Source organism: Azolla caroliniana, unplaced genomic scaffold, assembly GCF_043228905.1.
Source record: "Azolla caroliniana isolate FFs.n. ecotype wild unplaced genomic scaffold, voAzoCaro1.0.p SCAF_8, whole genome shotgun sequence".
Lineage (NCBI taxonomy): Eukaryota > Viridiplantae > Streptophyta > Polypodiopsida > Salviniales > Salviniaceae > Azolla > Azolla caroliniana.
This window is the reverse complement of record NW_028230443.1, coordinates 6949471-6961066: the sequence shown is the minus strand read 5'-3', so window position 1 is coordinate 6961066 and position 11596 is coordinate 6949471. Positions and strand designations below refer to the sequence as shown.

The 11596-nt window shown below is 36.3% G+C and overlaps 1 protein-coding gene across 2 annotated transcripts; it reads left to right on the top strand.

Annotated features, from left to right (window-relative positions):
* Positions 1–6755: 6755 nt before the first annotated feature.
* LOC147860930 (beta-glucuronosyltransferase GlcAT14B-like) lies at positions 6756–11278 on the top strand. 2 transcript variants are annotated; one of them, XM_087323446.1, is made up of 4 exons: positions 6762–7801; positions 8701–8776; positions 8862–8977; positions 9891–11278. In XM_087323446.1, exons 1-4 carry the CDS (start codon positions 7114–7116, stop codon positions 10415–10417), a joined length of 1407 nt encoding a protein of 468 aa, XP_087179572.1. In that variant the 5' UTR covers positions 6762–7113; the 3' UTR covers positions 10418–11278. The 2 variants fall into 2 exon arrangements, with proteins under 2 accessions (XP_087179573.1, XP_087179572.1); XM_087323447.1 differs by lacking the exons at positions 8701–8776; positions 8862–8977 and having other exon boundaries at positions 6756–7801.
* The last annotated feature ends 318 nt before the right edge of the window (positions 11279–11596 follow it).

The window sequence follows — 11596 nt, the reverse complement described above, 5'->3', positions numbered from 1 at the left end:
AATATGCCATGGGTGTGAATCCTTTACTAGTAGCTACGCTATATCTTTAGTTAACTACCGTTTCCATGGTTCCTATACCACCAATTCTGGAATAGGGTTCACAAGCCTAGGCATTGCATTATTGATCATCACATATATGTCGTCATATCATGTGGCTGTATGAAACTTAGTCGGCATGTCCTAAAGGCCATGATATTCATGCATGACTCCAAAACAACATCTTGCATAGTTACCAAACTAAATCTTCCATGTGATTGAATTGATTTCCCCCCCCTTTCCATCCCAATGTAGTAGACATGAGGATGTGAATATTTTAGTTGGTTGCGAATTAGTATCTTGTGCGCACTCTAGTGAGTGTCACTTGACCAATTCTAAGCTCCGTTGTCAAGAGTGCATTAAACCACATTCTCAACTAAATAACAAATGATCTTTGCCCAAGGTTGAGTTCCTTGAGACACACCTTTTAAGAGTCCATATTTTCAAGCAACCATATGATCCTCCAAATTTAGTATGGATGCTTCGCCTAAGCGGTTGGGATACAAGTATGACTATATGAAACCCAACTCGTGCCGATTCTCCATAATGTATATCTTAGTGAATAAACTAAATGATCAAGTATAAACAATCTTATCCAAGATTGTATTCAATATCCTAGTCAAACTTTGAAAGCATGAGACATCAACACCAGTAGGGTAGCCTAAAGGACAACAAACCTTATTTTGCTTCAATATTTTCCCAATGACATCCAAGATAAATCAAGTTTCTCTTAATGCTCTAGTTAAGGACAGAATTTTAGTACATTAGTATTTATATCCCCCTCCATTCGCATGAAAGGAAGGAAAAGAAAAACAAAAAGAAAGATGAAGCTTCCATTACGAAAGGAAAAACACCACCATGACTAACGACGATTTTTGGGTTTGTCTAGAGCCTCTTTCTCTCACACACAAATAATAACTCTCATTATGAAAGGATAAACAACACCATGCCTACTATTGAATTTTGGGTTTGTTAGAGATCCAAATACTAATAAATCATTCCCAACCTATAGAACCATTCATATGACAAACATGATGACATGTCATAATACATAAATGTCGCTCTTCATGTGAAATATTCCTTAACGTTTTCCAAAAACTAAAGTTTCCATAAAACCTTGCAAATGTGTGTGACAAACACATTGACCAAAGTACAACTTCATTTTCTTCTGCGAACAAGGAAATCTTACTAATCAATACATGCTAGAACCCATCCTATTTTTCCTCCATCCACAACATTGCTCCACAATAACTTAGCTCACATTCTCTTCAATGTGAGACAAGTCTTCCCTCAACAATTGTGGGAGTTAAGAGTATCACACTTTGATACAATCAGCAACATTTCACCACATTTAAGTTTGCTTTCCATGCATCGTCAATCGGTCCACTCCCTACACACATTCCTCTAGCAATCACAACGTGCACTCTCCATTGCAACATTTACATAGGCCACTCTAGATGTAGAATACCTTAGTACAATGAGTATCTTTATAGTTAAACATTAACATTCGCCAGCGGTTCGGTTTGAACTTAACCAAACCACGAAACTACGGCTCACATCTAGAGTGGCCTATGCAAATGTCTAGAGTCACTACTCACATCTACACATACTGGGTAAGAAGGATTCACTTTTGGTTCCATAGGCCATATTTAATATCCACGAATGGTGATAAAATCTACTTATCTATTTATCCTTATCCTTACCTCTCGAATCTGAATGGTTATTTAACTGTGTTTCTTTACGTCTTTGCATTCCCCAAGTAGTTAACATGATAAAATGCGGATTACATCGTTTAAGTGAAGTATATGTGTCTTAACTAATTATAAGAGTGAGGATGGTTGAGTAAAGTTTGTTTTGGGTGGTTTGCATTAAGCGATAGGAGGCTTAGGGATGGTTTGGCTCTGCACCAACCCATGTTGCCAAAATTAGATTAGAAATCGGTTTGGCAGCATTTAACAATCTCGATGTGGAGAAAGAATGTTGCCAAGGAAAAATTATGCTTACGACCACTACACATCTTTTGGCACATGTGTAAGGGATAGTAGATTGGCATTCAAGGCTTCTGGTAGAGGTTTTCGTAAATTCAAATGGCAAGCAATTGTGTTAATTGGAAGAGACATTTTGATAGTGCAGTTAGAGTTCCAAAGTGTCAAAATGGTCTTCTATTAACGTATCAATGTTTTTAATTGCTTTTTAAATTGTTAAGTCATTACTAGTGACTCCCTAACAACATTTTTTGTTTTGTGCATTCACTTGGTTGGTAGCCCAACCACCTTGACAAGGATGTCAATAACTTGTCAAGAATTTAAGGAATAGCTTTGTTTCCCAAAAAAGAGATGCAAATTGGTACCTTTTGCATTAGGTGCTTTTATTGCACAAGAGAGGATTTGCATTTGGCAACTAAGGCCAATTCACCCCAAGCATGTAGGTCCAACTTGCCCTCATATTCATAAGGCTGCTTTGTCTCATAACGCATAGAGTTAATTGCCTCGACCACATGAGGACATATCATTCCTTAGAAAATAAGCTAAATTTCCGAAACACCATAAAAAAGATGATTCACCTCTAAGGTTGTAGGCTAGAAAAGACTTGGTCTGACTTGCCTTAGACATGAAAATTGATTTACCTTAATACATCAAGGAAGACTCACCTATAGACACGAATGCCAATTTACCCTCAAATTATGGCGGTCCATATGCTCCCACAATACTTAATAAGGATGATTCAACCTTAGCCCCGTAAGACTAATCCACTTGTAAACTCACAAGTAATCATAAAACCCATAAAACACCACTCAAAAGGATAATGGTGAAACAAAAGAAATGGATAGACCTATTGAAGTTCCACGCAAGCCAAGCCCACAACCAAAGAAGGAAGCAACACAATTGCCAATTTTGCAAACCATTCAGCTAGAGTTGAATACAAGATATGGAAGCTTGCTCTCATGAGATGTAGAATACCTTAGTACAATGAGTATCTTTATAGCTAAACATTAACATTCGGCAACGGTTCGGTTTGAACTGAACCAAACCACGAAACTACGGCTTTTAAACAGTTTGGTTCAAATTCAGGTTTTTTAAATGATTCGGTTCGGTTTCAACAATTAGAAATTGCGGTTTAAACATTTTAACGATTTATTATTATTTTTAAATTAAAATTTCCTTTTAAATAACCTTTTCATTTTCAAGCCTTATTCTCAAAATTTGAGAAAATCTTTAAAATTTTGAAAAATTAAAAATTAAAAAAATGAAATAATTTAAAATTTTAAAATTGAATTTTGACCTAAGTTGAAAACCGAAATTGCGATTTTAAAGGTTTAATGGTTTAACGGTTTGAATTATTTTAAATGGTTCGATTTAATAGTTTCGTGGTTCGGTTCAAGTTTCAAAATTTTAAACGATTCGGTTTTGACACTCTCAAACCGAACCGAACCGTTGCCGATCGTTACTAAACATCTAGAGATAGAAAGATAGTTTTATCAAGTATAGAAATGAAACTAATCTACACTCATGGTACATGAGTTCTGCATAACACTCCAAGAAATTCTCTTGCTCTTGAATTTGTTTTTGCACATGGGAGCCATTGAATCTTGATGAAGTTCTTGAGTGATCGTGGAGACAATTCTTCTTCTCTAATAAGCTCAATGTTAGGAAAGGTGTTTGTCATAAAACATTGAGGTTGAAACCATCTTCATTGCAATAATTGGTGCCTATAGAGTAGTATATTTTATCCATCGTAGCTAGCATATGTACCCAAGTCATGGTTGAATTATAGTTTGCATGTGATGGGGTGCACATACATACCCTCAATGAGACTCGTGAACATTTTCTAGCTAACAAGTTGTCTCCTTGGTCATCCTATCTTATGAGCAAGTGAGTTGGTCATGGACTTTGGTCATAATAAACTCTTATGAAAAAGGAAAACAAAACCAATATAGTCCAAGTTTACCAGGAAAAAGTGCATAAAAAAGAAGGCTGCCTAATATGGATTACCAATCCATGACCACATATTTTTAAACTAACCCATAATACACTTCTTCAACTAGTCATAAATAATGATGCAAATTCCTAATGTTGTATCAAGTATGGTGGGTATCATCACTTCGAGTATGAAACTAATGTCATCTACCTTAAAAGCTTGCCACTTCTAGGGTAGTTATTCAGTTAGTGGTTTAGAAAATTTCTTCATTATTGAGGGTAGCGGAGGCCATAAATTCACCATACCCAACTCATAGCACTCTAATTTCTCGCAAGATGAATCTACTTAAATACCTCTTCTATATTAAGTTCAATATGTTGTTCTAATCAGTGTCCAAGCCGACATGTTTCTAGTATTGATAAGTTATCTTATATACTCGTAGAATTTTAGGTTATTTGTTAAAGGAGTGAAACATTGACTTCAACATTTAGAGGGTTCCACCGGATAGTCTTTTCAAGCCTAAGGTTTTGGCTTCCTTAGCTTGTTGTGCTTATTGTTCATTGCCTAAAAGGTTGACATATTTTATAATTGTGAAGTCAATTTTTGTTCATGAGAAAAGATTGTTACAAATATGTTGGATGCTAAGATGTCCAAGAATAAAGCGCGATATGAAAGGTTCAAGTATCATAACAATAAAAAAAGGAAGGAACTTGAAGGGATAAAGTTAGAGGCATAGTATGAACCATACGTACCATACGTACATTCGCATTCGTGAATGATTCAATCATTCGCGAAAGAAAAACACCCTCAAAGAATGATAAATATCATACTTTTGGATTAACTATTTATTATGAGGTAGATAAGCCTAAAAATGAAAAAAAAACAAAAAAAAACATTAAAAAAATGGGAAAAAAACAAAAAAAAAAACACAAGAATGTTTGGATAACATTCGCATTCGTTTTCCAACGTAGGAAAACGAATGTTATACTAGACGAACACGAATTTTACGTACTATGGTTAGAGGCGTTTTTCAAAAGTATCGAAAAGTAGAAAAAAGCAAGACGAGGATACAATGATCTAGATAGGTAAAAAAAAGCTCATAACTTCTTCATCTAAAATCCAAAAGTTCATAGAAAATATGCATAAAAAAGATGACAACGAGAGGTTTCCAAAAATATCTTGTATTAAAAATTTGGGATTATAGAGGAGAAATAGTGGTATAAAAAATGTCTCACATAGACTCGCGTATATATATATATATATTTAAATGCAAGAATAACTAGACCAAAAACCTATAAATAGGAGGGTATTCTTAGCCATAGGGAGGAGAAAAGAAGGTCTACAAGAAGTAAGAAGAGGCTTGGTAGAAGAAGGAAGGAAGAAAGAAAGTCTATTGTCATTTAGAGTCATATAAAGAAAATGAGTTCTATTGAGTTGTGTTTGTATTTGGGCTAAGAAGATTGTATTGTTCCTCTAATAATATAATATAACATTCTTTTCTCTTCCTCTTCTTTTCTCTAGCTTTTCTCTATCTCTCTTCAACCTTAGCTTGTCCGTCTCTAGGATCGGGATATTCAACAAGGAGTTTTGTGAGAGGCGATTCACCTCCTACATTATTTTCAAGTGTTTATGAGAGGTGATGAGACGAGTAAGGGTGGGTATGAAGCCACTCTTAAGTCTACTCAAATACCGCTAAACGAGCAACTTAAAGCCATTTGGGTTGTCACGTTGCAAGTTTGGGCCTTTGCCAACTGAGATACATTTATCACCATTTCAATTAGTTTACACTCAATGGGGCTAGAACTTTACATTCCTATTGCCTAAGAAAGTGTTTGACTACCTTAGGTTGTGGGGTCTATAGTGAAATCGAGTGTTGTTCGAGACGGCTTCATATAATATGAGAGGTGAAGGGAAAAATCGAATCGACAATTATCGCAAATGAGCTCTCGTGGGTACCTTGTCCTCAAATGAGTTGTCTTTACATGAGCCGAGCTTACTACTAGCACCTATAAAGGGTTTGAACTTTGGACTCTAGTAGGGACGTGGATGGTTCTTTACATAAGCTAGGCTTCTTTTTGTGTAGTGACAATGTTGTTCTAAATGGACACTACTTTTACATCAAAAGGATAAAAGGCATCCATCTATCAGCATCTCCCAGATGCCTAGCTATGGCCTACGCCCCCGGGACCGGATGTGAGGAAAAAGGTAACACGATCTGTTTCTTCCGGCGAGATTGCGAGTGTGAAATGAAAAAGCAATCCATGAGAGTTTGGGTGGGATATTGTGGGCGATATGAGAACCATGGTAGGCATGTATTGGGAGTCTCGGGCTCGTTTACTTGCCGATACATGCTAGATCTTGGGTTACTGTCGGATCGGATGAGATGTTGATACAATACCAAGTATGACAGATCTCGAATTTTGTCGGTCGACCGATGAGCAATCGGAATGCACGAAATCATGGATTTATCAGGCTGAATCGGGGGAAAGGAAACAAAGTCTGATCGGATCGGATCGGGATCTTTGATCGGATGGATCGGATCGGATCGGATCGGATCGGGATGGATGCCGCAAAGATGGAGCCGGAGATCCAATAGAAATCAAAGAAGAAGAAGAAGAAGGAGAAGAATTAGAAGTTTTGTTTTCAGATACATTTAGGTCTGTCTGTGTGTTTACTATCTGATCTGATGATTACATACATATGTACATACATTATGGCTATGGCTTCCTTGAAGCTACTCTGTCTCTCTGTATCTTTGTCTTTTCTCTCTCTTTTTTGAGAGGGAATGAATGCCCTTACCTATACCTCTGTGTAAAGCATCCCGTTGACATGAATTGCTAGGAACACGGACGCTTTCTTCCTCGCTTTCCTCGCACCCCTCATCCAAAGCCACAGAGAAAGCCATGGGTTTTCTTCGTAAACGTTTCCTCTATGAACTCCTAAACCCTAATCCAAGTTAGAAAGAAGACATGGGGTTTCTTCCTCAACTTGATATTTTGTTCATAAACTCAGCATTCTTTTCACCAATTCAAGGTTCTTTCCAGCAACTGAAGGTTTCGTTCATAAATTGAAGAGTTTACTCATCTTTTTCATAATCAAGTCCAAAACCCTGATGGGCTTTTCCTTCATAAACTGAAGGCTTGTCCATAATTTTCCGCTATGAAGTCCAAACCCCTGATCCAAGTTACTGAGAAGACATGGATTTTCCCTTTCATTGCAAGCTCAATGATCTCTCTCACACTGATTTTGGCAGCTATGGTGAACATAAAGGATACTACTACCACTACTAATAATCATCGATTTGAGAGCTTCACCAGCAGCAACAGAGTAAAAAAGGAACTGGATCTTGGCGAGAAGAATCCGAAGCATCATGTGAATCTTAATGTCGGTGAGAAGGATACAGATCCTCAAGAGATTCGGAATCTTCACAGTATCAATGACAAAGATGCCTTTGTTCCAATGCCATCTCCGATGGATACATGGATAGGTTCTATGACCACAATCCCGAGATTAGCTTATCTCATTTCTGGTACCAAAGGAGATGGTCATAGGATGAAACGAGTTTTACAAGCAATATATCACCCGAACAATCGGTATATACTACATCTAGACCTGGAAGCCCCACCTAAAGAAAGGATTGATCTAGCTAGATATGTGAAATTGCATCCTACATTCATCGAGGTTGGGAATGTTGATGTGATCAGCAAGGCTAACCTTGTTACTTATAGAGGGCCTACTATGATTACTTGTACACTTCATGCTGCTGCAATATTGTTGAAGAAAGATAAAGGTTGGGATTGGTTCATCAACCTCAGTGCATCTGATTATCCTTTGGTAACTCAAGATGGTATGTATTCCTTGAGTCATAAACAATGTTATTTTTGATTTTGTTCTTTGGCCTCTTCTATTTACTAAAGGAAGGTTGGTATTTTTGATCTTGTCATTTGTCTGTTTTTTTCACTAAAGATGATATGCCTGTGTAGTCCTTTGGCTTAAGATGGCATGGTTTCTTTGCTCATTGTCTTTATTGTGTGAGTGCTTGCATATATTAGATTTTTTCTCATATATTCTTGGGATTAGTATCTGTGATATTGATGGCTAGATAAAAATATGTTTTCTATTGATATAAACGGGGGGATATTACAGATGAAGATATGTGCTCTATTGATATAAACAGAGGGATACAACATATATTTCCTTTTATTGGTAAAGATGGCTATATGTGCTCTATTCATATAGCTAGGTGGATAGGACATATATGCACTCTATTCATGAATATGGCTTATATGTGCCACATTAATGAAGATATCTGGATATGGCAATATATGGGCCTGTTGTTGAAGATGGTTGGAATCTGAATATTGAATGAATGTGTTCTATCGATAAGGATGGATGGATATGTGGCATAAATGTATTCTATCTGTAAAGATGGCTGTATATGGCATATATTTGCTCAATCAATCAAAGAGGCTTAGCAACTTCCATGCATTTTACTTGTATAACTTCGTTTATTATCTTCCATGTGTTTTACTTGTTTAATTCTGCTTAGCATCTTTCATGCATTTTACTTGTATAACTTGACTATCCTTTAAATATACATATTTTTCTGAAGGTCAGAATGGCTTGATTTTCGTACATGCATTTGTTTATTTCCTATCCTCCTAGCTTCAAATTCAATGGATGGATTTCTCTTTAAAGGTGGCTTTGCAGCTTATGAACTTCTTCCATCTTATGTATCGAATGCAGATTTTCTACATGGCCTATCTCTTCTACCAAAGGATCTTAACTTTATTGAACACAGCAGTGAATTGGGGTGGAAAGAGTAAGTTATCCCTCTCAATTATGAAGCTGTATGAAGCTGTATTCTTGTTCAAACTAGCTTACTTAAAAAGACTTTAATTTAACAGATATCAAAGAGTCAAGCCTATAATCATAGATCCTGGCCTCTACTTGTCAAAGAAGGCCGATGTTTTTCTGGTTTCTCAACGCCGGGCAGTGCCTAATGCTTTCAAGCTGTTTGTTGGTAATTTGATATCAATATGGAAAACCTGAAATTCTGCCCATTTTTCATTATAACTTAAAATACAACCAACTCTTTGTTATTTCTGAAAATGCTTTTGGTCAAACCTAGAAAGGTAGAAAAAGGGTACGAATTCATGATATAATTGCTATAATACTGGTTAATAGGGGGCATTTGAGGAAATAATGAAAAGAGCAGGGTTACTTGGGAGTTTCTCCATATGTCTATTGCTTTACGCTATGTGTGGGTAGAAGTAATATAAGGCATTGAAAATTCAAGCTGTTTGTAGGTAATATTTGAGTCTGCTTGTATGTGAGCATTGGCATTCAACATCTGGATCAATTTGTACTTGTGCCCTTTTTGCAATTTTAGTTTATTTTTGGTAGCTTTTAGTTGTCATCTATAAACAAAATTGCTTTTCTATTTGATACCCTGTAGCCATTAGTTTGGCTGTTTGTGTACAAGTGATAACCTGTGTTTTTCTCAGTTTTTTTATCGTATAATTGCAACTGGAATTGAAATTACCAGTTTATTGCAGTTATGCCTTAAACTTATGGTTACTGATTTTCATGCAGCTCAAAATATGCAAAATATTTTTGCAAAAGAAAAACTGATCACATTTCCATATATCAAAGCCCTCCATTATCTATGTCATGTAGTTTGAAACAATGCTTTCATAATAACGCTTTATAACTAAAGCATAAATGCATTATCTTGGAGTGGTATCCAGCAATTCCGTGTTTATCCTATATGCTTGTTTTTGTTGTTAAGAGGTAAAGATGTAGAAAAACCATGAGATCTTGAAAAACTTTATTGTCTTCAAAGTGAACTGCACTCTTCTTATGTATATGAATGAAAATAAATATCAATGTAAACATCAAAAAAGTATCTTAAATTCATTAAATGAATTTTACAGGTTCAGCTTGGGTTGTTTTGACACGGAGTTTTATTGAATACTGTGTTCGTGGTTGGGATAATCTCCCTCGTACCATTCTGATGTACTATGCAAATATCGTCTCATCTCCTGAAGGTTACTTTCATACTGTAATCTGCAATGCAAGAGAGTATAGAAATACTACAGTGAATCATGATTTACATTACATTGCATGGGATGTTCCTCCGAAGCAACACCCACTTGTGTTAAGCTCAAAAGATTTCGGTAAAATGAAGAGTAGTGGTGCTCCATTTGCAAGGAAATTTGACAGAGATGATCCAGTGCTTGATAGGATCGATCGGGAATTGCTTGGTCGGCGTCGGGATCATTTCACTCCTGGTGGGTGGTGTGTTGGTAATAAAACAGAGAATAATGACCCTTGCTCTGAGCGAGGAGAATTCACTTTTCTTAAGCCTGGCTCTGGGGCCAAAAGGTTCAACAATCTCATCTTGAAACTTCTCTCACAGGAGTCCTTCCGAACAAATCAATGTAATTCCACTTTACGGTAACTGACTGGTTATTGAATAATGGTGCCTTATTGGTGGTGGGTTATCCTCTTCAAGAATTTTGCTTTCTTTTTTGGTAAATAGACGGGAATTGCAAAGCTTGGAGTTCTGATTAACCAATCCTCATCAATTTTGGTTAAATATGAGGTTGGCACTCTTAGGGTTTGATCCTTAGTCTCTCAATGTGCAGTGTGCTCTGGAATTTGTTCTTCTTTGTACACAACCATGTTTGTGATCAGAGTTTTACACCGAGGGATTACTGTTTTAATGATGGGTGATCATTACTCCAATAGCCTGACTATTGGAACAAATTCTTTTCTGAAAGAGGGACGGCAATGATATGAAAAAATGCTTTTGTTATTTGTAGCATTTGTAAAGAGCAATAGATCCTTTTTATTTACCATCAGTAAGGAAACAAATCGAGCTGTTGCACTGTTGTTACTATAAAGAAATTCAGCACTAACTCATTGCTAGTCCAGAAGTTGCTCGCGTATAGAGCGTACAGTTCAGCTTTCATCAATGTTTGATTTTAGCATATATGTAAACAGATTTATGGAAGTTTATGGCCTAAGATATTAAAGCTAACACCTCTCATTCAGCTTTTGGCATCATTAGGTTGGGAACTCAAATCTTTCCCTCCACTCATTGATTATTTGAAGTTTTTACATAAAAATGTAAAAGCTTGTTTACTTGATGTAAAGGGGATATGATATAAATGTGAAGACCACGATGTTGGTTCTGAATGAGCATTTCCTGGTCTAATTATTTGATTTAGCTTCAAACAGACATGGATTTTTATTTATTTCTCCAGCCTCATTAATGTGCAATGTGTTTCTTTTTTGACCAAATGAACAACAATTTCATCAGCATGGTTCTAAACATATTACAAATCAGAGATAATTTCAGGACACACTGTCTTTGTATGTGTAAAATTCTTGTCTTTATTGAGGTTTACACTTGGCTTAATGCCTTGCCATTGTTTTAACTTTACATGCAGTTCTTTACTAACCTTCCTGGCATTTGAATCTCCATAAGAGACAGGTAGTTACAACAAAAGATGGACTCATGATTTATTTTGGAGTTCTGGTGGTACTCTAACATAGCCACCACCACCAACTTGTAGCGAGTTATCTATTGCTTTTTGACATGAACAAGTATTCACACATAGCTCAAATTAAAGAA